General features: G+C 40.3%; 1 protein-coding gene across 1 annotated transcript; it reads left to right on the forward strand.

Moving 5' to 3' along the window:
* Nucleotides 1-268: 268 nt before the first annotated feature.
* On the forward strand, nucleotides 269-27,841 carry pals2b (protein associated with LIN7 2, MAGUK family member b). Its single transcript, XM_042506796.1, is given in 15 exon segments — nucleotides 269-372; nucleotides 8,795-8,857; nucleotides 12,750-13,007; nucleotides 17,752-17,852; nucleotides 19,093-19,245; nucleotides 22,558-22,710; nucleotides 22,960-23,187; nucleotides 24,003-24,134; nucleotides 24,233-24,329; nucleotides 25,428-25,496; nucleotides 25,586-25,747; nucleotides 25,822-26,024; nucleotides 26,104-26,232; nucleotides 27,469-27,613; nucleotides 27,616-27,841. Coding segments are annotated over 13 exon segments (1,734 nt in total). The 5' UTR covers nucleotides 269-372; nucleotides 8,795-8,857; nucleotides 12,750-12,874; the 3' UTR covers nucleotides 27,645-27,841.

Here is a 27,841-nt window from a genome sequence, read left to right on the forward strand (position 1 = left end):
AAAGTGAAGCCAAGTTGAGTATCCCTGCTTCATATGCGTATGCTTTCTGTGGTAGCATGCTTTAATATCCATAGCCTACATGGTATATATGAAATGACGCTAACATGTATTTATGTGAATGGACGTGTGTGTGACATTGTGAGAGACAAAAAATACTACATGCTACTATGCATTCACTTAGCGAGGGTTGTACCTCAGCTGCCATTGGTCGACGCTCGCTGACGTCATGGGAGAAGGCGGGGCGTGTTTGTTTGATTGGCGTCGTGTTCTCTGGTAGTCTGCTGCGGGACCAGGACAGACAGCTGAGGGGGGCCTGAATGTCCAACCGGGACGGTCGGTGGACTACCGCGAACTCACACGCACGATTCACAGGTAAGTCACGTCTCGTGATCATATTTGTGATGTGAAGGTTTTGAATTCATTCATCCTCTGGCTCTCAAACGAGAGACAAAGACACTTTGCCGTGTTTGAGGTGCAGTAGAGTTTGACAGAAGGGGAGGTTTGCCCCCTATAGAGCCCGCTCTGCTGTGAGAACAGGCTTTTTTTTCACGCACAAATCAGTTTGCGTTGGGCGCCCATTGTGGAGAGAGTCCTTTTCCCTTTTCCTGCATATCATGAGGAAGGATACAGCGGATGGGTTGTAGTCGTAAGTGTGCGCACGCCACAATGGCTCGGATGGGTAACAAAAAATGGCCGCACGTGTGGCGAGATCGGTGTGAATGTACAGTTGTCTGGTCAGCCAAAACGGCGCAAGCGTTTGGCACGGATCTGGTGCAGGGTTCAAAGCGCACGGTAATCTGGCGCACGGATGTGGCCATGCGTCAGAACCGTGGCGTTGATCCGTGACTGGGAAGATAGTGCTCGCAGCATGAGGTTTGGACGCTGTACCGTCCTGAAATGATAGACTGCAACATCTACAAGCAAAGGGTAGTTGGCTTGAGGAAAGACAGAGAGCTTTGACTATCAAAGCAAGTCATACACAGTAATATGTGCGCCAGGTTGAACATTTCTCCCATTTTATTGTCTAGAAAAACTTTCACAACAAACATCAACAAAGCTTTGTTTGTTTTGAGCCGATGCTGATTGAAGAGGGGGACCGGTGGTTTGGCAGAGACTGGCCGACCGGAGACGCAGCCAGACGGTGCTATTGATTTTTATTTTTTGTCCTCCGCTGAAATATATGAGTTCACCGCCTACTAATAATCCACTAACACGATGTCAGAGCCACTTTATGTGAGCACTCAATCGAAACATGAAACCACTTCCATTTCACAACAGCTCTCAATGAATCTTCCTTGCTCTGAGGAGCACGGGGTCATTTGGCGAGGTTTAGCTGTTTAGCCTCACGCACGTGATGGGGGAAGCCCATGCACATACGCAACATCCTTGGGGATCCTTCCTGGGAGGGGCAATATGGGCCACCAGACCACTTGTAGAGGGGGCAGCATGGATCTTGTTGCATCTTAACTGGAGTTTATGGATCTTTCTCTCTTCCTTTGAGTCTTGTAAGAAGCCCTAATCAAATTTGTTGAATCTAATAGGAGGAACAAAAGGAGGAAGGGAAGGAGACAGTCAGTTTAGTGCATTAGAGTAAATCTGTAGTCCCTGGGCAGGGATATCCAGCTAGACGTCTTAGTCAGGATGACCTTTATTGTTCTGCTGAAGTAGGTGGAATAAGGCACAAACTTCTCAGCCCTTGTATGAATATTCCTTCCTGTCAGCAGGGTGGAGAGGAACGTGAATTTCAAGTTGTACGCCCGTGTTTAAACATAGAGTCTGAATCATTCAGAGGCCATATCTAAAGCTCAGAACCTTTTACTTTTCCATTATTAATACACAACTATAGGAGAGACGGTACAGAAAAAAGGGTGAGAGGGATAGAGCAAGAGAGATAGAGAAAGGGACACACAAACACACACACACACACACACACACACACACACACACACACACACACACACACACACACACTGACAGGAGTGACTCACACTTGCCGGCTATGAACAACACATGTAACGGAGGGTTGTTATCGACACACCTAAAATCAACCCTCCCTGTCCTGCACCAGGCTGCACCTCCCTGCATTTAACGCATAACTGACTCCATCACAGCAATCATGAGCTAACTGCATCTCTGTCAAGAAAGTACACAACTGAATGACTAACCTGTGCAGAGAGGAACATTATCTCAGAGGGAACTTTGTGTGGAACTGCCACAGGGCAAATGTTGTTGTTTTTTTGCTGCAGCCTAGAGTGCTGATTCGCCAGATTTCATCCATCACTAAGGCCTTAAAGGGGCACTCCACTGCAGATAAACAATAACACAAATCATGAGACGGTTTGGTTTTATATAGAATCACATTCATTTGACTTTGGTCACCTTTGTAAAGAAAGAAATGTTAAATTTGTGATGCACCGCAGATAAAACTCCAAAGACAACCGGCAGATCAAGATGTGAAAACAATGATGCATTTTAGATAATAATACCAGCATATTTCCTGATTTAAAAAAGTCATCTGCTTATGAGATTATTGAAGGTCATCCTGTAAGAGCACTAGCTCAAAGTCATATTAATTTGAACCTGAGCAGCTCAGGTATAACACTGGGGGTCAGCAATATGGCCCCAAAATAATATCACGGTATTTAAGGGTAACAACATTCTTGATGATATGACAAAATACTGAAATACACAGAAAACAAGTTTTTATTAATTTTAAGAGCACACAATTGCATCAGTATAAGTGTTATGGGTTTTACACATCAGCGTAACATCAGTAATCATAAGGACAGTTAGCCTCCAAATCTTCAATAAAAAACAAGACAAAAATTATTTGATTTCTTTAGTTTGTAAATAAAAACAGTAAATGGTGACAAATTTGCTCTCAGCCATGCTTGTTGTTGCTGTGTATAACGGTATGATGTCATTATGTCACCAGTTAGTAATCACACACACACACACACACACACACAGTATAACCCTATAAAGGAGATGCATGTGTTTGCAATTCTTGCCAGATGAGCTGAGAAAAAGGCAAACACGCTGGGTAAACTCAATTGAGACTAATTTCCTTCCCTTATCAGCTCCTCCTGCTCTCCTCTCACACCAAATTTTCCCCATCCAACATCACACGACATCATTTTTCCCATTTTTAAACTTTGCAGTCATGTTAAGTGCTCTTGCATCATTTCGCCCTCCCCCATCCCCTTCCCTATCTTCCTCCTTAATACTAATGATCAGTAACTAAAGTGCTGGGAAGGGAGAGAGACTGAGAAGAAGCAGGCACAGCCATGTGGCGAGTTAGATTATGTCACGAGGTGCTCATTATTAAGACCACTGTGTGTTTGGTGCCGAAGGGTTTTGACAAGTAATTATATCATCCCAAGCTGCGTGGCAAAGCACAGACAGCCCACCAGCTGGAACCTCACAGAGGAGGAGAATGAGGTCATTTTTGGTGATGCGGAGGAAAGTGCGATGATGCAACAATTCATGTCTTTGTGTTTAATGGTGGTAATTTAGATTGCAGTTGTGCATGAAGGATAGAGGTAAGCCTGAATCAGCAGAAAGGTGGATAAAAGATGCATTCTCATCATTTGTGGTAGAGTTGGAAAGAGTGAACTGATTTCATGAATTTTCTCTAGACAGCAGCATCAAGAGCTCCAATATGAGTGTGATAACTGGTTAGAAAACATGTTTTTGATACATTTTCTGCAGATAATAATCTGCTAAAATGGCCATTTTGGGGTTAGCAGTGTAATCATCATATTGCAGCTGTGTTAACACATAGAGTGACCTACATAGGGTTTGTCTGGAGGCAGAGGGTGATGGGTGTGAGGCAGGACAGGACGGGGTTTGTTATATGAATAGCAACACACAAACACACACACACATACACACACACACAAACACAAATACACACAGCTTCCTTGAATATCTTGTGCCCCTCTATAACCTACTACCATACTAGTTTCGTACAGTGGGAGCGCTGCAGCTCAGCACTCAGGACAGTTTAATGATTGCCCTTTGCTACCCCTGGAGTCAGCTAATGAAGTGACATCTGGGCTCCCAGGCAGGACAGAGCTCAGTGGCCTCTTTTGTGATTCTCAAGTCACTGAGAGGAACTGAGAGTGACGGCTTCTCTGAGAGCCCTGTGTCCCCGGCTCTGTGGTGCACAGGGGGGGAAAGTTTTTGTCAGGTAGAGAATAGATGCGGAGAAAATGTATAGGCACTAATTGAATGGATTCTCCAGGATGGAAGCACTATGGGCTTGACTGTGTGTGTATTTGTGTCACGATCCCCTAAGGATGTTGCACTGTCAGTGGCATGCCCAGACTTTTTTTCTTACTGGGGTAGCCCAAGTGGGGCACTGACTTGAAAGATAACATGAAAAGATAAATAGACCTACCAATCACAACACGAAACACCCTTTCCTTTGTTTAAATATATCTATTCAAATCGATTTTTTAATTTTTATGTATTTGTCTTAAATGCCAAAAACCCCATGTTGTATATTTGGGTTTTTTTTGTTTCTACATTGGAAAAAAAAATGGAAAAAAGGTTCACTCTGTAAAAGTACTTAACAAAGATGACTGTATGACTGTTGCTATTAAGTGAAACCTATAAACGAAAATTTAGTTCAACCTGATTGGTGGCCAATCAGGTTTCAGGGATGGCCTGTCCCACCCCAGGGCACTACCTAGACACGGCCCTGTGCACCATACTCTGTACTAGACTATGAATTCATGAAATGTGCTCATTGAGACTCTGTGGTTAGAGGTAGAGTGAGATTTCCTGCTAGCGTGACTAGAACTGGTGGAATTAAAACCACACAGCCTGCTGATGTTTGTCTGAGCTTTAATAACGTGCATATGCACACACACACACACACACACACACACACACACACACACAGGTTTACATGTGTCAGACAGCGACAATGTTTTGTACAAAAACAAACCCTATGATCCGCCCATAATCCTGCTCCCATGAGCTGTCCATCATCTAAGTGCCTGGCAACCAGGGGGCACTCAGAGGGCGTTCTGTTGGCTCGTCCCTGCCTGCGCAGCAGCCAATGGCAGCCGGGATCACAGATGACAACTTCCTGTGATTTTCCGTCTGTCCCAAGAAGAGAAAAGAGGAGCGGATAGTGACGGTGATTAAGGGACATCAGAGGAGTCCAGTGTATGATCAGAGTTTAAATCAGTTTGAGAAAGGTCGACTTGGCTGGTGAAACATTCAGTTGCGTGTTGTAACCTTGTTCCTAGTCCTTGAGATGACCTGGCTTTGCATGCAAGGGCATACACAAACTTTCAGCTTCATTCTATGAAAAGCAAATTCACAGAAAGCATTGGCAACAATCAGAAACAAAGCAATTTTGGTGCAAAGGGGAACTACAGTTACCTTGCAGAGTCTGGAAACAGCGAAAGCATTACATTACAGAGGTGTTTGTATTTGAAGACCACTCCCACCACCCTCTTCTCTCTCTTTCTCATCTCATCCTCCCAAGACTTAAAGGCTTTTCCCACAACTCGATTTAATCTTTAAGGATTCTCCTCTCTGGCTCCTGTCTTTCATGACTCCCAAAGTGCCTTTTATCTATGTCTTCTCCGTCTTCTCTGAAATTCTCCCACTCCTCTGCCAATTTTTATCCACTCCTCTAAAATCAAGCAGTGACCCTTCCCATCTACTCTTGCTTGGATTTCCTCCTCCTCTGTTCTCTCCACCCTCCCCACTTGGACCTTTGATTGGCCCGGCCTGGCTCCTATCCTGCGGTGCGGTTGATTTGGCGAGGAACTGCACCGGTGGCTTTGCCTCCATTAACATTCTTCCAAGGGATATCTTTCACTTCCAATGAGCGTCCCGAGCCTGATTGTAATCTGTGTTGCGTAATGAACCGTCCTCTCGCTCTCTCTTCCTCTTTCTTTCTCTCACACAATAAAGAACCAATTAGCTCCAGCACGACGGGTGTAAAGACCCCAGAACAGCAACAAGTGATAATGGTATATCAGTGATGAGTAGATGTCCCCTGTGTGTTGTAATCACCATGTAAATGTTTTGCGCTTGGGAACAGTTGGGATCGTCTTCCAGAAGAGACAAGGTTGGCATGACCCAAAGCAGCAAACAAACTTAAAGGCATAGTTTGGATTTTTAAAGTGGGTATGTCGATGGCCAGTGTATAGAAAAATCATATAATAAGTCCTAAAACCTGGAAATGAATCAGTATTTCAGCACCTCTGGTTCCCTTGTCTTAAAGTCAGTGGGTTTTCGTTTTGAAGTTTGCAAAGAGGTCTGTGGATAATACAAGCTGAAGAGACTTCACCCCACTCGTGAACCTTGAAGCTTTATGTGTCTTAAAAAAGGCGGTTGCTAACAAGTGGCTAAATGAGACTACAAAACAACATCACATCTGGCTGCCCGGAGGCATGGCTTTTTAGCCTCGTAGCGGTAGCGACGCAACCTTGGTTTAGTTCATTATTGCCTAACATTAGCTTTTTAGTTCTGGCAATTACATTAAAGCCTCAGAAATCCTCAAAGTGGTGTTCATTTGTTAAGATTATCCTGCTGAACAAAATACGTAAGTATCATAAATGTTTGTTCGCCACAGAGCTTATTTCCTGCAAAATCCAATTGAAAAATCCCATAGGCATTTTGACAAGGTAACTATCCCTTTAAGGTTGAAAGGACAGTGTAATCTCTTCTTGGGAATGTGTGTTTATATACCAATATTTTGAATTTTAGGACATTTAGTGCTTTAGATGCTTTTACACACTGTTTTAACAGAGTGAGCTGATAGGATCTCTGATTTTTATAGCCAAACTATCCCTCCTTTCCTCCGGGCAAGAGAAACAGCGAGATAGAGGGAAGGAGGAAGAGGCTGAAAGAAATGAAGCGTGGAAGAGTGATAATCTATTGTTTTGTGGGTGATTGCAGGCATCAGTTATTTGTAATCACTCAGTTTAATTGTTTTTTGTCTTTTTGCTGGCTTGCATTTTCTAATGGTCCATTTCACAATGGCTATTCAGAGCTGCATGAATGGTTTAAGTACTGCCGTATTTTGCAGTTCTGAGAGACAGATGATGCTTTAAACATCGTACAGTGGGGTTGGGGTTGTTGAGTCACTTATGACCTGAAACCGGAGAAAAAGTAAGGAAATGACCTTTGAAACTGGGTTTGGATCTAATACAGATGCCAATAAATGTGAGTGAATTTCATTCAGATTACTGAGTTTAAAATGTCCTTCTTTACCTTGGAAATAGCAAAACAATCGCAGCACAAGTTTAACTTACCTGCTTTTTTAAAGCTTTTGACCAACTTCTATTGTCTTCATCAGCAGAAGTAGTCTACCCATGTGTTGCTGAACTGTGGACGATAAAATTTACAGTTGTTTTTGAGCACTTCTGCGACTCTTGTTGGCCTAAAAGTTGACGCTGTAAATTGCTTTTCTGGTGAAGACCATGTGATACAACCAAAAGCCCACAGAAAATGGACCTTGATTTGAGATTTTTTTTATTAACTTAATTCGAAACTGATTTGTGGCCGATATTATTTTAAGTGTTTACATAAACGCATAAGTTTTACAAAGATCCAATAATTTTAGTTTGCATGATAAAGCACAGCTGCTTTCTGCGTTGTGTACCGTATTTGTTTTTGCATATCAGCAAGTACCTACAATGATATTGATATATATTAGCTAAGGGTGGAGCCCACCAGAGGCCCCATGATATAACATTATCACGATACCTAGGGCACAATACAATATTATTGCTTATAGTTTGCAATATGCTGAGTATTGTGCTCACATATATTGCAATCTAGAAGAAGAAAGTAGAAGGTAGATTTATTAGGCATTTTTTTAATCGAGGATTAAACAAAGTTTAAAAAATGAAATTACATTTGTCCTTGATCCTGCTATATCTCTGGAGATGAAGGATGAGTTGATCAAAATCACCAGATACTACTATCTATATATTGCCTTTTATTACCCTTTTTCAACTGCAAAATAATAATTATCTAATAAGATAAAGTTTCTTACTTAAGTCATTTTTAGTGCAGCAACATGTATCAAGTGGACTCAAAAAGTTATTCATTTTATTATTCCAGTGGGTGACAAAATGTTTCATTTGTGTTTACAATTGTAATAATTTATATAATTAAAAAAAGATAAAATGATACTTTAAATCCCTGTATTGATACAACATTGCCACACAAAATATCATGATCATTTTATCCCCATCCCTTATATCAGCTAATAATATTGATCCTCCAGGTCTAATTTTACATGAAACTCATATTGACGTTTTGTTTGCCAGTGAAAGTGAGTGCAGAGTCTTTCTGCAAATGAATGCATACTGCTTTGTCATAACTTTCAGAGAATAGTGGCCATTTACTACGGTAACGGCACCGTGCCAGCTGATGATGCAGGCATCCTCGAATAACTGAGGACAATGAATCGTCCTGGGTGACTCTGTGCGTTGCTCAGAAACGAACAACGGCCTCAGTCTGCAGGCGAGACTCCTTTCTTGCAGGAGCTGGGGATGACATAGATAGATGAAACAGATAATCCACTGGGAAAAAGAGTCACTGAGTGTGTGTGAGGGATGAGCTCGAGTGCAAATCTGAATTCTCAAGCAAGTGTGTATGTGAGGAATGATGAAAACTGGTGTGCAGGAATGCAAGTAGGACTGAATATTTGTGTCTCATAAGGATGAGTCTCTCAAACTTTCACATGTGTCTCTCTCTCTCTCTCTCTCTCTCTCTCTCTCTCTCTCTATCTATCTATCTATCTCTCTCTCTCCAGGGCTTCAAAATTGACTGATGAGCAGCCAGTAGGATCAGGGTTGGGTTACACTGACTGGCACAGGTAAACACAACTTCCTCCCCGCCTCTCCCTCAGCACCGACACAGTGGAGATATTAATCACATGTTTTCTGGATGCTTACATGATTTTGTCAGTTCAGTGGGAGGACTGCCAGTCTTTGAAGCAAGGTTATGCTCAACACTGCTCCTAACAAACTCTCACTTCTAAGGAAGTAAGGAAGTGACTGGTTTTCCTGTGTGTGTTTATATGTCTGTGTGGATTACACGGTTGATAATATTTTCTCTGTACTTAGAGGGCCATGTTAATGTTAATCTAAAACTGTGAAATTGAAGTTTCAGTTTTATATAAGATCTGTATTTATTATTTTACGGCCTATGAATCTTACCCGACTATGGCTGGCAAAGAGCACATCTGTTCACATTATTCAGCTTTGCTGGGTAACAGTATATTTGCCTTGGTGTGGAGTAGTGTATAATGTTTGTCTGGCTTTGACTTCGACTTCATAAATCTGATCAAGGCTACAGCTCCTCTTGCTTTTAGAAATACCAATTTGCTTTCACCGTCATACAGAAATTGTTTTTTTTTTGCTGAGTAATTAACTCCTTGGAACTTCAGCAACTTGGCTTAATCTTGAATCAAAAAACATGTAAGGCTATGAACAGCTTCACAGGAAATTACCCAAAATTAGCAAGGAATTAGTACAAAGTTATGAGACAATTACCTGAAAATTAGCATACAAATTTTTTTAAAAAAGGTACAAAAAAAAACCAACAGGAAAGTGGCTTGAAAAAATGCAAAAGATTTAAATGTAAATAACTTTAAATATTTTATCATAATTAAATACTGATTTTTGAATCTTTTTCTCCCTGTCTTTCTTTTTTTCTGTGATTTACTGTATATCCATTTATTTATTTTGCTCACAAATTTTCAGTTCATTTTGCAATATTTGGGACATCTCTTGCCAAGCTGATCACTGCCTTCTTAGCCATTTTTTTCACCAGAAATCAAACCAATTTGCTCCGGTTTCAAATGTTTAAATGCTTGTGAAAGGTGTACAAACGCAATACAAGATACTGATGTCGGTCCAGGTTTCAAAGGCTTAACTCAATTATTTTAATGAAACAGCACAATCTTATTTTTGCTCAGGTGGTCAGTTAGTTTCTTAAATCTGTGTTAGCTTCCCATGATGCTTTGTTTTGGAGAAAACAGAGCTGAGTGCACAGTTGTTCTGCCTCAGTCAAACCCTGTGTGAACTCTGCCCTCATTTTCTTATTTCCTAAAGAGAATTAGGTCGACAATTAGAGGACGGTCCGATGTGTGATCAAGAAATTGAAATTTTAATTTAGAGGAATATGTAACACTGTATTAATGCCCAAAGAGTAAATCTTCTCTCACACTTTGGTCAGAGGCAGTGGTTACTAAAGGCCTTTTCAGCAAGTCACTTTGGTGTACATCAGAAAACTGTTGCCAAACCAGGCAGCGTCATACTACTACTCATACTGTTAGCTTTGTAAAGATGTTTGAGCGCTGGATATGGTGAGACACACAGAGAGATTCTGTAATCCCGAGCTTTCGTGGCCGGATTAAAATCCCATGTCCCAGGTTGGGGGAGGGGTTGACTGGTCATGTAGAGGCTGGGGTGGAGGGAGAGGTGGGGTGGATTAAAGCCTACAGATCTGCTTCTCGCACAGCTGTGTCGCTGTGGGAGGGGCCTGTTTTAAATGACTGTAAACATGCCTGTACATCTTGACAACCTCGATATTTCGCATGCAAAAAGGACATCCCCAAAATTCTGCTTAGCTTTTGAAATTGGGTTATGTTATATTATCTAGTAGCAAGAATTAGGACTGCAGGATATGAGGAGGCGATAACGGTATTACTTGCGATAAATAAACAGATAATAAAGTGGACTCAGTTCCGTCTTTTTGCTGCTTTCAGTAAGCTGCTAAAATACAAGAAATTGCTAGTTGAATTTAAATATATATATATAAGAAAATGATTTCCAACATTCTTTTATTGAACAAATAAAACAATGAACTGAACATAAAAGCATCAATAAAAAAAGTTACATTTAAAAGTGCAGTTTTGTACTGATATGCTCTTTAAACTAACAAAAAAAATCCTTAAGTGCAATATTGCTGTCTTTGATGTGTTTATTGTGCATGTTGACATTGCAATGATGATAAAAAACAATGTAAACTATTGTGCAGCCCTAACTAAAACACTCGTGTGTGCAGAGGCTTCTTCTTAGCCATGTTAGCGGCGCAGTTCAGGTTATGGTCTTGCTGGCCCCCTCAGGCAGTTGGCCCATCATTTCAGTCCAGACTGACATAGCTCAACAAGTATGGGATGGATTGCCATGCAGTTTTGTAGCCTACAGCCATTTATTCTCCCCAGACTATGTGTCCTAAGAATTTTGGTTATCCTGTGACTTATGATCTAGTGCCACCAGTGGGTCAACGGTGTCACTTAGCCAGTGAAATATCGCAACATCTAGTAGGTGGCTTGACACAAATTTGATACATTTATCGTGTGAACTGTAATAATTGTAATAATTGATATGACCTGACGTTTTATGTAGCACCACCATCAGGTGAGAATTTTAATTGGCAGAATAGCTTTGGTCTATGATCATATACCCACAAAACTATTCAGCTTCAGCTGTACTGTACAAATCATAGCATGCGAACATGCTTAAATTATATGGTAAAAATGTTAAACATTATAGCCTTCTTGCTAAATATTTGCAGGTTGACACAATCATATTAAGCTTATTTGCATGCTGACATTTGCATTCAGCTTTTGAGCAACACCGTGCCCAACTACAGCCTCACAGACATGCAGGCATGGCTGTAGACGGCCGTTGCCATTTATTTCAAGGACTACCTTGATACAAAATGTTGACACATTTATTTTATGATTAATAATTTTTACTATCTACACAAACTCTTTTCAAATTACTTCTCTGCAAATGATTAAAAAACACAAGGTTTCTACTTAGGAAGTATTGCACCAATAATTTCTCCGAAAAGCATTAATGCTCAGGGGTGCAGCAGTTTAAATTGCAGCCCCAAAATGCACATAATCCAGTCAGCACCTCCAGTCTACTGATTAAGCGAGAAGTGAGGTCGCGAGGTCACATTAATTTAAGAAGAAAGAGAGACCAAAGAAAAAATGAACGAGGGGAAAAAAGCTCCCATTAGGCTGACACATGCTGCTTTAAGGAGGTGGACGACCGCTGAGGGAATACGTCCGAGCACAATCTGCACACGCTGAGAGTTTCTGCAGTGGGGCGCCCAAACCCTGAGCAGTGTGAATGAGAGAAAAGAAAGAGGAAAAGAATGGGAATGTCGGGTCAGGCCCCCTTCAGTAACACTTATGTAAGATTACTTACATAATGACACTTTCAACTGGTGTGTACGTGTGTGTGTTTGTGTGTGTGTGTGCGCCTCTGTCTAGACAAGTGGGGCAACTCAACTTTGGGTGGGGTCGGGGACCCAAGAGGAGGGGTACTCAAGCAAGCCCTCAACAGCAGGAGAGGATTGTGGGATTATGTGTGTGTATGTGTGTGTTATCAGCGGAGGGGGGTTGATGGTTCAGAAGGGAAGGTATTAAAGCCGAAGTGGAGAGAGGGGACTGACAAGCATTGAATGTGTCCACATCTGTGTATGCGATCCAGCTTTCTACCTCTCTCTGTCTCTGTTCACGCCTGTCTTTCTGAACTTATCTTCACATCAGCCTCTTCGCTCTTTAAATTTCTCCCCCTCATCTTTCCTCCTCCTCCTCCTCTCCGCTCCTCTTTCCCTCCTTGTCTCTTAATATCCCCTGATCTTAAGCCCACCCTATTGTTGCTCTCTTTGTGTGTCTTTGCTTCTCTCTGCCCTCAATCCCATCTCTCTCTGTACTCTCTCTCTCTGTGTTTTTGGGAGTTTAGCGGGTCAGCAGTGCCAGACAAGACGATTGGAGGACAGAAGACATAGTTGCAGAACTGCTGGTGGTTGACTAGAGGTTAGCCTTAGCATACTTGTGGCAGCAGAGAGGAAGAAGGAGGGCTTGGCGATGGTCACAGCTATGGAAGATGCCTGTCCCAATGGGGTACGGGAGGAGAAGGAGGAGGTGACGCCCCCGGGACAGCCTGGCGTGGAGGGGCCCCCAGCAGTGCAGTCCACCCAGGAAGCAGATGCGTCTGGAGGTGAGGAAAGGAGGAGGAAGAGGTGGGGTGTCACCTGGGAGGGGAGAGATAATGCAGTCTTTGATTTGTGTGAAAACTTGAGATGGAGGGGTTGATAGAAGGGATTTATGAAATATTAATCATCAGAAGGCTGTATAGTTTGTCGAATAACTCCTGCAAAGTGGATGTCAGATTTTTCTTTAAATGTATGTGATCTGACGATCCTTCAGAGCACTGGTTCCAAACCATTTTTTGTCTGATGTATCCCCACAGCTCTGTCAGATGAACTTAAGTAGGCTACCGCTTTATCATCATCTTCCAAAGCTGCTCACTCAAATGAATTTTAAACAAGGTGTTATTTAACACCATTAATTATATAAAACTGTACTATTTTCATATTTGCATTTGTACAAATGTTACTATGTGGCAAAAGCCAGAGACTTCAACAATTTATCCATGACTTCAATCATTCCACTTCGCACACATGTATCACTTTTAGATATTTTACCCATTTATTTGTAAATTTGACTTTTTATTTCAACCATTTATCGATAACTTTAAGTTATCAGTTCAATGTGTTTCTCGAGTAGCTAAAAGTTATATTCAACTGTTTCAGCTGTCCATCTGTTATCTTAAAATTTTAGCTACAATTTCAACCGTTTGTCTGTTACTTTTAGTTTATTATTTCAACTGTTTATCCATTATCTTAAAGTTTCAGCTTTTAGCTAAAGTTTTGTATGAAAGTTTTAACTAACATTTTTATTGTTTATCCATTACTTTTAGCTAACACTGACTATTTCAACTGTTAATCTTATATATCAAAGTTTTAGCTAACATTTCAACTGTTCACCCATTATCCCAAAATTCTTGCTTATGTGTCAACTGTTTATACATTATCTCAAAGTTTAGCAAACATTTAAACCATTTATCCATTATCTTCAAGATTCAGCAAACATTTCAACTGTTTATCACTCACCTTAAAGTTTTAGCTAACATTTTAACTGTTCATCCATCATCTTAAAGTTTTTGCTAACTTTTCCAAAGTGTATCCATTATTGTAAAATTTCTGCTAACTTTTAAAAAAGTTAACCCATTATCTTAAAGTTTTAGCTAACATTTAAAACCATTTACCCATTATCTTAAAGTTTATGGAAACATTTCCACCATTAACCCATTATCTTACATTTTTAGCCAACATTGGAAAGTTTTAGCTAACATTTACTCCTTATCCATAATCTTAAAGTTTTAGCTAACATTTCAAGCGTTGACCCTTTACTTTTAGTTATGTATTTCAACCCTATTATCCATGCATTACCTTGGTTAACTCATCATTTGTCTGTTAGCTTAGTAACTCAACCTATTCTTATTAGGCCAATTTTTAGCTAACTGTTTAGACTTCTCTGCTCCCTAGATAACTAGTCAGCTAGTTTTATGCACTTTCAATTGCAACAGGTGGTGTTCAAGTGCTACAGCTGCCTCAGTATATTGATTTATTTCTAACTACAAATGTAATTTGTACTTTTTTTCAAATAAGTTTAGCCAACTTATAGTCTTTTCACCTGCCACCTAGCAGCTGCATAGGCACCCCCTTGGTTGGTGGTTTTCCTTGGAGGGTGTACACTATTTGTTTGCGATGCTACTACTGTGCTCCTCTGATCTCCATCTTGTCTGAAATTCGTTGAGAAACAGAGATAAGAATCTTTAAGCAGGGAGGTTCTTGCATTGGCATTCAGCACACACAGTGCTGATAGGTGTAGCCTACATAAAGAAGCAGTGGTTAGATGTTTGGAAAGACTGCAGGCAGACCACTGTGCCACAGAGGGAGGAATTAAGAGCAGGTAAGCAGGATGATTCATTATGTACAGATGATGAACCAGCCGGGGAAAAAAACACTACTGTAACTGTCCAGTGCTGTAGTCTGGCAGCTTTTACAACTTCTTCAGGCCAGACTTAGCAGGAGGCTTGTAGGTGGTTGTATCTCCATGCCATATTTCATGGGATTATAGAGACTTTATGTAGGAGGCTTTAGTTCATCTCCAATCTCTCACAGGATGGAAAAACATCTTGGGGTTGCTTGTTAGGATGAGTAATGTACACACAAGTACACGTGGCAGGGGGGCTGTGGACAAGCTGGGATGAGCAAACATTTCTGTGGTCGAGGACGTGGTGACACAATAAGCTGACCAAATGGGTAAAGGTCATCACAGAGAGAACAAAAACTCAGGATCCAGCTGTGTGTGTTTTTGTTGTTGTGTTTTTGAGGTTTTGTGGTCAGATTTGTTCAAGTATGTTAGTGAGGTCAGTTGGATGAGTGTTTGGAAAACTGGAAAACATTCTCCAAATTTCAGGAGGTTTTACCGTGACTTATAGTAAGAGTGATTTAGTGAGACTAGTAAAGTGCAGTGCGATCAAGGTTGTGGTTTAATGCTTGTTTGTGTGTTTGCACATGTTAGTGTGTGTGGATGTGTTTACTACAATTACAGCTCTGTTCTGAAACTTGTGTTTATTCTAGCTTGTGAAACAAAGTGTGGGGCCCCCGCTGAATATCTTGCTATATATCGGAATTGAGTTTTAGATTGTGTTCCTGTGTCGTCATGCAGTAAATATATTGCTTTATGGAAATACAGGTTGAATGGTCTGCAGTGCTGTTTTAAACCTCCCTCCCCTGTCCTTCTTTAAGAGGATCATAAATATTTAAGGTTTGTTTTTGCATGGAGCCTTCTGTTTATGCAGCCTGTTTGTGTTCTGTGGTTATCAAGCTACAGTGAGGCCTTCTCCAATTTCCCCTTCTCCTTCTCAATCATACAACCGGGCAACTTTTGCATGTATGATGAATGAATGATGAATAAAAAATAACAATTTTGAGCTATAGTGTAACCCTTTGAAACCTGAGCAAATCAGCTTGATTTCCTTTAAAAACATGAGAATAGGGCCATGAGCAACTTAAGAAATCACCCAAAAATTTGCAACAAATTAGTAAAAAGTTACAAGATAATTACTTGAAAACTAGCAAAAAAAGGGAAAAGTAAAAAACAAACAAGAAAATTATCTTTAAAAGGGCTAAAATTGAATTCTGTATCATATTTTAAATATAATTAGAATAGTCATAAACATAGTATCTGGACATTTTTCCCTGTTTTTTTGATAATTTTCTAGTAACTCTCTCCCTCTCTCCTTTTTTAATCATTAATTTCACCAATTTCTTGCAATTCGCCAATTGCCTTTCTTGTGTTTTTTTAAGAAAGTAAAACCTCCATGCTCAGGTTTTAAATGTTGAAATACTTGTTAAAGGCATCTGAATGGAGCACAAAAAACTGATGTCCATCCAGGTTTCTAAAGGGTTGACTGATGAACCTTTTTTTTTGTTGTTTATATCAAACCAGAAAAACATTTAATTTAAAATTAGACTCTTATGTACTTATTTTGGATAAAAAATGCTAAAGCAAATGTTAAGAATCAAGTGCTGATTCTTTCAAGTACTGTATACTGCACAGTCCATATGTCCAAAAACAACATATACCAATATAAGAAATTATTATGTGAAATGCTGTTAAACATTAATTGTAATAATATAATGATCTTTACAAAAAACAGACAAAAAATACTGTGTTTTTGCACATTAATTTTACATGTAAAATATCTGAAAATGCATTATGTAATGATGTGAAATAATGAGATAAATTCACAGTTACTTTCTTGAAAAGGGATGTTGATTGACATTTAAAATGTACTCATGTCACACACCATATTGCACTATAAAAAAGTAAATGTGGGGAGAAAAATGGATACAGCACAGTATTGCGACATTTTTTCACGGCAATATTTACGTTATTGCAATACTCTGTTTATCGCAACATGTCTAAAATTGCAATAATATTTTTGCGTGACTTTGGTATTGTGATGATATCATATCGTGGGGCTTCTAGTGATTCCCATCCCTATTTAACAACAATATTTATTGAATTGCATATTTTTAAGGCTGCCATATTGTATTGTATGTGTCACTTTTTTTTTTAAATAAGAGAGTGTGACTTGACGAGAACATGAGTCAAGGTTAAAGATGATAATCATGGAGCTTATAATCATAGAGTGAATCAGCTGTATAAATGTGCTGACTGGACATATTTACTACCCACATAAGGGCAAGATAAGACAGAGAAGAACACACGTATGCACACACGTTCCCATGGCTTTAAGTGTCTTAAATGGGCTTACACTGGCTTTGAGACCCCGGCATTAGGGCGTTAGCTGGCTGATACCTAAAGTCCACACTTCTCCCTCTCTCTGTTTGTGACTACAAGACTCAACACACTTCATTTGTTATGATTCTTTGTAATCTGGAAAATTTGAATTCTGGAGCTTTTGTGAGTCAACAGGTTCCAATAATTTACTGTACCTTCAGATGGAGCTTTAATTTTGATATTTTTGGGGGCCAGGCTGTGTCACTGGAGTACAGAACTTTGTATTAATACATTGAGTGGGCTCCAAACATGGCCGATCAAGGTCTCGGCATCATTATAGAATATGACTATTGAACTGAAGAATTTTGTCTTAGTTTTGCAGTAATTCAGTATCGTGAAAGCTAGAGGTCAGCGCTGACATTCGTAAGACAGTGTGTCCTTTACTATCTCCCAGTTGCTGCAGTATCTTAATTTATCTTGCATGTGTGTTTATGCTTTGTATGACTTTCATGCCTGGCTAACTCCTTATCTCTGTCTCTCTTTGTTTGTCTGTGTATTCCCTATCTCTTGTCCCGTCCATCCAGCCATGCAGCAGGTGTTAGATAATCTGGTTGAGCTGCCCACCTCCACGGGCGCCAAAGACATCGACCTGCTCTTCCTGCGCGGCATCATGGAAAGTCCAATTGTACGCTCCCTGGCTAAGGTAGCACACACACATAGCTTGGGGTGAGCAGCAGCAAGCAGACTAACTTCCCGCTAGCCACCTCCAAGCCCCCACCCCACCCTCACTCTGCTCCCAGCAGTGCTTTGCTTGCTGTGGCTGAGGGGCCGAAGTACAGTAAGGCTTTGACTAACAGTCACTGCATCTGCACACAGAGGAATTGCACTCGTGCATACAAACTATCAGTGACCAAGTGATGCAGCTTACACTGCTGTGCATTTGATAACTAGTTTAGTTCAGTTTATTAGGATCTCCCTACATATAACAACCAATTATATCCATTCAAAAATCACATTTGATATAAAACAAAAAGAAGAGGAAAAAAAAACATAAAATATGAGTAACATCCACAAGCAAGATTTCATAAGTTACATCATGTCATTTACTGTTCTTTCATGTAGTTCATTGCATTAAATACTCTTTTTAATGTTCTCTGAAAGCGGCTCTGGTATTTATTTTAATGACATGATTTAGTTACGAGTTCATTTCTGTAATGGCTCTGTAAATTACAGAAGATTTGAAGAGATTTTTTCTCAATCTAAGCAGTAATATTTATCCTGAACTGGCCTGTCTTGTCTGATTCTTATGTTCACTGCTGATGTTCACTACTTCATCAATAAAATACTGAGGGCTCTTATTATTGAAGACATTCCTGAAAAAGTTCAGAAGGCTATATCTTTTCTCTACAGGACACTGAGCGTTTGCAGTGCATCTGAGAAAAATTTGTGCGCATTGAACAATGAAGCACTAATCTAGCGGCTCTGTTTGGAGTTTTCCTGAAGACGGTTATGACAGTGCATGTATTGCAACACCTCTGCGCCCAATCAGTCTGCTCTCTAACACACATGTTCACTCCTGGAGCAAATCTAGTGTGCAGTGAGTTCACTTGGAGGGCAACTAGTTCCTGCCAGACAGGCTGTTGTCATTTCCCAGCATTCAACTTATGACTAAACATTAAAAATACTCCTTTGACTTTTAACATTGTATCACGAGGCCGACAGCTGGCTTACAGAGCAAAACAATCCCACAGTAAATCAGCGTTAACCTGGGTGTGTGATGTCCAGAAAAATGTCATTTATCACTACTACAAACAAAATCTGCACATCTGAATTAATCCTTACATAACACGCAGAGTCATAAGAGAGCAAAAAACAACTACTGCCTCTCCACACGTACCCTACCTGAGCCTCTCTGTCTCCTCCAGGCCCATGAACAGCTGGAGGAAGTGAAGCTGGAGGCGGTGCAGGACAACAATGTGGAGCTGGTGACGGACATCCTGGGAGACATCAACAATCTCAAGGTGAAAGACGACAGCGCGGCCGAATTATCCAGGATCCTCCAGGAGCCGCACTTCCAGGTGAGATGGAGCAAACATTCATTTTGGTACACACACAGGCAGTGGCACCCCCAATTTTTTAAAAAGGAGTGGCACACCAAAACCGAAAGCCATAACTGAATTTAAATATTACTAATAATAACTTTATTTATATAGCACCTTTCGAAACAGTAACAAAGTGCTTCAAATCTAAAAAACATGTTCACAATATAAAAAAAGGATAAAGGAGTATACACACACAGGGTTTCCACAGCCATGGAAGTCCTGAAAAAGTCATGGAATTGGTAAAAATTATTGAAAGTCTTGGAAAAGTCATCAAATTTTGATGAGTGAAATGAAAATGTTACAGTCATCTTCCATAGATAACCTTCAATGTAATATGACATGACAGTAAATGTATTCTCTGTAGCTGTTGACATAATGTAGTTCTAACATGCATCAGTGTGTGATGATTTGTTTTCCATCATGCACATTTCTTCATTTTCTCCCCACATTTTCTCTGCCTTTAAGTATACCAGCTAGCTGAAATTATGTTTAAATAGAGTTTGAAAAATGCTGGCAAGTGGGGCAAGAAAAAAAGAATTGTTATTATGGGTCCTTGGAAAAAAAGTCATGGAAAAGTTTTGTCCATGAAAATATATGGAAACCCTGTATAACAACAATAAAAACAATAAATAAATAACAATAAATACCACCAAGTAATACAGGCATTATTTATGGAATCAATTTTTCTGGCTTAGTGGATCGAATACTGACTTAGGTTAGGAAATAATGCAGAAGTGGCATCTGACAAAATTTTGGACCCCTATTATTTTGTATTTTTGCAACTTTCAACACCACTAAGTGACTCTGTAAATAAACATTTTTTCCTGCTTGCTTAATTTGACCTACAGCCACCTCTCTAAAGCTTTTTAGATAATGCCTTTTTGAAGCTAGATTAACGCCAGAGTTCTGTGATATTTGACTGAATGAATAAACAACATATTAGTTTTGATATATTTCAAAAGTTTATAGTACAGTGAATGTTAAGCTCAGCCTGAAGTTGTTATGTTTTGACTGTAGTTACAGTAGCACGGAGCTGATGTTTTGGATCCTGTCCTCATGCATCAGTAGGACATTAACCTTTATCCTTGGACCTACCAGGGGCTTTACGCAGGCTCGACCAATAGGAGTTAGACTTCTGAGCCCAGCGAGGCTGCTGCACAAATCAGAGCCCTTTGTGCTGTAAGCTGAAGGATAAGACCCTGTTGACCTACTGAGAGTAGAGAGCGAGGGAGGGAGGGAGTGAGGGCAGGGAAGAAAAGAGAGAGGAAATAAAGGAAACAGATATTTCTCTCAAATATTGAGTGTGAGTTCACAGAGTTGTTTTCTAAACCAATAACTTGTCTGTTTGTCTAATTGTTGGGAGGATATTTAGTGGTGCCGGTACCATCAAGAAATGCAGGCTTTGAAAAAAGTTGGTAGATGGATAATCAGCGAACTAGGAATTAATTGATTAGATTCCTGTGGTAATCCATATTTGGGATTTGAGCCATTAGATGATTAGTTTTTTTTTTCTTTCTTTTTTCACAGTTTAAGCATGTCCAGGACTTTGCAGTTAAGTGTTTAAACTGCTTGGTGTTCACATTTGAATTTATTTGAAAATCAGACCTTGAAGAACATGATAAACAAACTGTTAAAGATGCTGCAGTATTGCAATTTAGACACTTTTAGACACTTTAGACAAGCTTCTGTGCTACTGTCTGCCCTTGAGCTACTACTCTACCATCTGTCCACGTATTATACCCTTTAGAGCTATCATCACATTTTTGCCTTATAACATCAAGTTTCAAGTTTGTTGACATCATTAACAGCAAGCCTGTGTGATGTTTGCTAAACACTATCCTTTGTGGCCACAAGTAACATTTACAGGATCGTGCTAAATGCTAAAACATAGGGTGAGAGTCATCGAGTCAGCTCCTGCAGATCTTTGCATCTTTGCATTGCATTGTAAACTCTCAAAATGGAGTGTATCTATTTTAAAAAAAGGATTTCCTGAATGTGCTGACTTTGCATATTCTCCCCTTGTCAATGTGGGTTTTCTCCGGGTTCTCTGGCTTCCCTCCACAGTCCAAAGATATGCAGGTTAGATTAATTGGTTACTCTAAATTGGCCAGCGTGAATGGTTGCCTGTCTCTGTTTGTCAGCCCTGCAATAATGTGGCGACCTGTACCCCACATCTTGCCTAAAATCAGCTGGGATAGGCTCCAACCCCTAACAAGATAAACAATATGGCACGGTAACATACGATACGATACGATACGATACGATACGATACGATACGATGCGATACACTTTATGATGGACTTTATTGTCCCAATAGGGAAATTTGTCCGTGCCTATAAAGGCCTTCACAGTTACAATAAAACAAACTAAATACGAACAAAATGGCACCAGTTGCACCACATCAATAAACAGCACATAATCCAAACGGACAAAGTATTGCTCATACATTTCACATAACACATATTGCACGTATCCCCTTTTGAAACTACCGCACAATCCCTGCAGCCATAAGCAGCATTGTTTAAAAGTTTGATGATGGTAGGAACAAATGGGTTTTTAAAATGGTTGAGTTTTCAATAGGGAACTCTCTTACGGCGGTTATTGAAAATGAATGAATGAATGTTTTTGAATGCCTCTTTCATTAACATGACAGAGATCAGGATAGAGGAACCCACAACACTCATGTACATTTACTACATCTAATCAAATGAAAAATGAAAACCCTTTTTTCAAGGCAAACCCAATGGATGCTTTTATGATAATTTGATATTTTGATGGTATTTCATGTTTTCCAATCTATTAAGTAAAAAAAAAAAAAAATCAAATCAGTATTTGAAGTAGATGATCTAACTTTTTAATTTAACCCAAAAGGTTGCGTTTTTTGTTTAATTTTTTGTTTTTTGTTTTTTCTTCAATAAATATTGGGCAAAATTGTGCCTAGCGGTAAGTAATTGATGTTGATTCATAGTTTTATTTATTCAGTTTATTGTAAAATTGGTCTATAATTTCATTGTAAGTGGCACTAAAAAGTCTTAAATCTGACTTTCCTAAATTAAGCTGTAGGAACCCTGTACACAGTAAGCACAAGCATTTTTCACCATAAGCTTAATTGGTCGTACCAGAGAAAGTAATGCTGTAGCTGCACAACCACTAAATGCAGCCCTGTTGAACAGAATAAGGGTGTGTTAAATTGCAAATTAACTTTTCATTTCTAATAGGAAGAAAGCACTTTTTCTTCTTTAATCATTACTCTCTCCCTTTCGGTTTGTCCTCCTCTCTTTCTTTCAGTCTCTTTTGGAGGCACATGACATGGTGGCCTCTAAGTGCTATGAAGTCCCGCCCCCGACTGAGACTGCCAATGATGCGGCAGTGAACAGCGCTCTGATGCAGGCCGATGCTGTGCGCATGATTGGCATCCGAAAGAAGGCCGGAGAGCCACTGGTGAGCAGAGAAGAACATTCTGTAGTTGTGTTTATTCGTGTGTGTGTGTGTGTGTGTGTGTGTGTGTGTTTGTGTGTGTATTTATTGCTGCAGGGGAGTGTTTGAGTACACAAATGAGCAAGTGAATCACTAAGGGTGTAAGTAGATGGGTTATGGGTGAAGGTGAATGAATCAGGGTGTGTGTGTGTGTGTACATATACAATCAGATATCAGAGGACAAACACCACCCTGCTCTCCTCTCCCTCTCAGGGCGTGACATTTCGTGTGGAGAAAGATGACCTTGTCATCGCCAGAATCCTTCACGGCGGCATGATCGACAGGCAGGGTCTGCTCCACGTGGGCGACATCATAAAGGAAGTGAACGGGAAGGACGTCGGCAACAATCCCACAGAGCTGCAGGAGATGCTCAAAGACTGCAGCGGCGGAATCACACTGAAAATACTCCCAAGCTACCGAGATGCTCCTGCACCTCCACAGGTAAACACACACACAGGAAATTTAAAATGAGATGATAATGTAAACAAAAGCACGCACACTTATGTAATGAGTGGCAGATGTTGGGCAGTGGTACAGGGCTGGTGATGTGTCCTACAGCCCTCCCACAATCCCCTGCGCCGGAATGTGAACCCTGGGAGCCCTATTAATAACACTCCACATGCTATCTAGGTCACACTAGCTGTTTCTGTCTCTTGCACACACTCAAAACACACACATGCTTCCTATAATGTAATGCTTCCTCACATGCAAATTACAGTAATTTATATTTTTAGACATTTCCCTATATGGATGCACCACAAATTTTTCAGCCACAAAAAAAAGATGTTGTGCTTCCTGAACAAATAAGACATCAACTTGAAAATGCTCTGAAGGCTTAAATTGAATGAAAAGCAGTAAAAGTGAATGAGACATGATGCAAAACCACATTCTGCTCTGCGGCTCAGGGCGCGCTGCACAGTACATTTTACTGGCTTGTTTTATTGCTTCCTCTCGCTGCTTGTTTAATCGAATCCATCAGCCAGAGCACTTACCCTTCCTGGCAAAAGCCCTCGTCTGTTGGCGCAGCGTGAACAGCTGTGCCGGGTGCAGTGTGGGACGTTGGTTGTAATGGGTGTGAATGAGCCGCTGTTACTGTGTCAGTGTGTGAGACAGCACGCTCAGCATGAGTCTCTTTGTTTTCCTATTTTTTTGTGTATGTCTGTGTGATTCATCCACAATCTTTCTTATTCTAACTGAGCCAGTGAGTGTGAATGAATCCCAGCAGTGAGTTAAAGCTGTGCACGTGTTCATCACAGGTGTATGTACGGCCATACTTTGATTACAACCCTGCAAATGACAACCTGATCCCATGCCGAGAGGCGGGGATGGCCTTTTCGAAAGGCGACATCCTGCAGATTGTCAACAGAGAGGATCCCAACTGGTGGCAGGTGAGCTTTCTTCTGCTTATTTTGTTTGAGGATCTGTCAGTTAAAATCACATAAAGATTTCTAGACTTAACTGTGACCTCATCTGTAATCTGTGGCAGGCGTGCCATGTGGTTGGCGGGGCAACGGGACTGATACCCAGTCAGTTCTTGGAAGAGAAGAGGAAAGCTTTTGTCCCTCGAGATTTTGATGGATCAGGTATGTTACAGAGTGTCTTTGAAACCTGGATCGACATCAATTTTCTTGTGTTGCCTTCAGATGCTTTCACAAGCATTTAAACATTTAAAACCTGAGCAGATCAGCTTGATCTCTTTCAAAAAATAAACAGGGCAACGAGCAAGAGGTTGGTAAAACTTAAAAAGGACCTGAAAATTAGTTTTTCAAAAGACAGAATAGAGAAAATTATTTGAAAATTTTATTTTTAGAAAAGGAAAAATAATGTCCAGAAAACTATTTATGTTCATTATCATTATATATTTAAAACAATATGTATATTTATATATGTGTGTGTGTGTGATTTTTTTATTTAGCATTTTTGTCAGGTCATTTCTTTTTATTGTTGTGTTTTACTTCTCCTTAATTACTAATTTTCAGGTAATTATTCTTGTAAATTTTTACCTTTTTTTTAGTTTTGCAAATTTTTGGGTCATTTCTTGATTAGTTGCTAATTTTAGTTGTTCATTTGATCAGATTACGGCTATTGGATTGGATCTAATCTTGATTAGGGGTTGAAACAAAACAAAAAAAGGATTCTGCAATCAGGATGATCCTGATCCCGGGGGAGGGGTGGATTCAGGGACAAAATGGAATGAAACTTTTAAAATCGGTCAAATATACAAACACCTGTGTATATTTTGCACTTGATTTGTTAAATCTTTTCAGGGATAAAGTTGATAACCAAAAGTAAAAAAAAAAAAAAAAAGAAAAGAAAAAAGTGTTGGAACGCAGGGAGGAAATGAAAAATGTATGTGATGATAAAGAAGAATGAGCAAGAAAAAAAATATTATGGGTACTTGAAAAGTTCTGAAAAAGTTTTGAAATGTTGACCATGAAAATGTTTGGGAACGCTGTGTTTCTCTCTTCAGCAGTCCTGACATTGAAATAATTTGCCTGAAATCTTGTCAGCTAGTTTGTGGCCAGACCGCTGTCACTTCTTTATTACTCTTAACCACAGTAAACTAATTTAAGAGGCCTGTGTAGCCAGGGTTTGAAACGATTAGAAAATGGTCCACGCCTGCCCCCGTCTGGCCAAACTCTGTAATAGCACAGACATACATTGTCTGTCTTGTTCAGCAGGGATCCTTTGTGGAACCATAGCTGGAAAAAAGAAGAAGAAGATGATGTACCTGACAGCCAAAAATGCAGGTCGGTAGACTCCTCATACCGTTGATTTATATGTGACATCTCCATGTATTTTTTTTCATTGGCTAATAACTATACCTGTGTTTAAACAGAGTTTGACAGACATGAGCTGCAGATCTACGAGGAAGTGGCGAAGGTCCCAGCATTCCAGAGAAAGACACTGGTTCTGATTGGTGCTCAGGGCGTGGGGCGACGCAGCCTGAAGAACAGACTGATGGTCCTCCAACCCACACGTTTTGGCACCACTATACCATGTACGTCATGCTTCTGTCTGTGTCTCGAAATGCTGTCACAACTTTCACAAACATTTAACTGAGTCTTTTCTTAGACACTTCACGGCGGCCCCGTGATGATGAGCTGGACGGTAACTCCTACCACTTCACCACAAGGACAGAGATGGAGGTGGACGTGAAGGCCGGACGGTTCCTGGAGCACGGCGAATATGACGGAAACCTGTACGGCACCAAGATTGAGTCCATCCACGAGGTGGTGGGCACAGGACGCACCTGCATCCTGGATGTCAACCCACAGGTATAAGAAGAGGTTTAGAGGGGTTTATTTGAATTTATTTGGTCATGGCTGTAATGTCACTCCCCGTGTCTCTCCTCAGGCTCTGAAGGTCCTGAAAACAGCAGAGTTCATGCCTTACGTGGTGTTCATCGCAGCGCCAGATTTTGATACTCTCAAGGCCATGCACAAAGCTGTGGTGGACGCAGGCATCACCACTAAGCAACTCACGGTAGGTTAACAACTCCAATTTACATCATCATTACATTACCAACATTTAGTCACCCCCAAAAAAGAGAAAATCAGCCTTATGAGTTTATTCTTTCACACAGTTTTCTCCATATCCTCTAATCAAGTCAACTTCAAAGTTGGCAATCCCAGCAGGTCACCAACATAGTAAGAATTTGATATTATCTTTAATTCAGGCAGTGACATCGAGTAACCAAAATTCAGTGCCAGAACAACATGTAATGCCAACGTCAACTTGATCTAGAAAACTGACACAGATGACGTTGACATGTGTTGTTAAGTAACCAAATTCCAACGTGTTCCAAACATCACATACCGACGTCATCCTGACATAGAATATCGACATTTAAATAAAATTACAAAATATGTAATATTTGTATTATGTGTTTGTAATTTTTATTTATTTATGTTTTTTGGAGTTTTTTTGTTTGTGTTTTTTTTCTTAGCCCTTATTTGCTGCACAGGGATGTTAAAATTATGATAGAGAAAAAAATCGTGGAAATATGAAACAGCAGGCAGGATTTTAAATATAAAATGGGATCAAAGATATGTTTCTCTAATTTCAAAATTAGGATAACACTTAAACACACACACACACACAGATGACGTCGGTATGTGATGTTTGGAACACGTTGGAATTTGGTTACTTAACAACACATGTCAACGTCATCTGTGTCAGTTTTCTAGATCAAGTTGACGTTGGCATTACATGTTGTTCTGGCACTGAATTTTGGTTACTCGATGTCACTGCCTGAATTAAAGATAATATCAAATTCTTACTATGTTGGTGACCTGCTGGGATTGCCAACTTTGAAGTTGACTTGATTAGAGGATATGGAGATAGGAGGAAACACGTGTTTTTGGTCTGAACTATCCCTTTAATCTGGAGAACAGTTATTTTCCAATGTAACATACGGGCATAAAAGTATAAAGTAAATTACTGACCAAGTAAATGTTACTTGAGTATATGTACTTGGTAACTGTACCACTGTCAAGATCTAAAATGTCTCGTTACTCATAAAACTCCTGAGACAAAATAAGAAATGATTCTTGCTGTTTTTTGTTGTTTTTTCCTCTCTGGAGATGCAAAATGCCTCTGGAGAGTAACTCAAATCCACTCAACGATTCATCCACTCAGTCACTCTTTATTTGCCCCCCTGGTCATTGACTATAGCGTGCTTGTGTTACATTATCTCAGCTGTCCTCTTTGTGCTGGCAGGATGTGGACCTGAGAAAGACGGTGGATGAGAGCGCCCGGATCCAGAGGGCTTACAGCCACTACTTTGACCTGACCATCGTCAACGACAACCTGGACAAGGCCTTCGAGACGTTACAGGCCGCCGTGGACAAACTGTGCAGTGAACCCCGTGGGTCCCGGTGAACTGGGTGTACTGAGGAGCGGCTACACTGACCACTCTGAGCGGGTCACACCGACCCGCCAGCATGTCTGTGACCACAAAGGCCAAAGATGAGGAGCAGAGGGCAGAGATACTTCTGCAAAATAACCTAAATAATAATAATAATTTAAAAAAAACTATGCTCCTTCTCCTCTTGGGCCTGCACGCTGTGCAACTTTTTTTCTACTCGAAACT

Source organism: Plectropomus leopardus, chromosome 18 (genome assembly GCF_008729295.1).
Source record: "Plectropomus leopardus isolate mb chromosome 18, YSFRI_Pleo_2.0, whole genome shotgun sequence".
Taxonomy (NCBI): Eukaryota; Metazoa; Chordata; class Actinopteri; order Perciformes; family Serranidae; genus Plectropomus; species Plectropomus leopardus.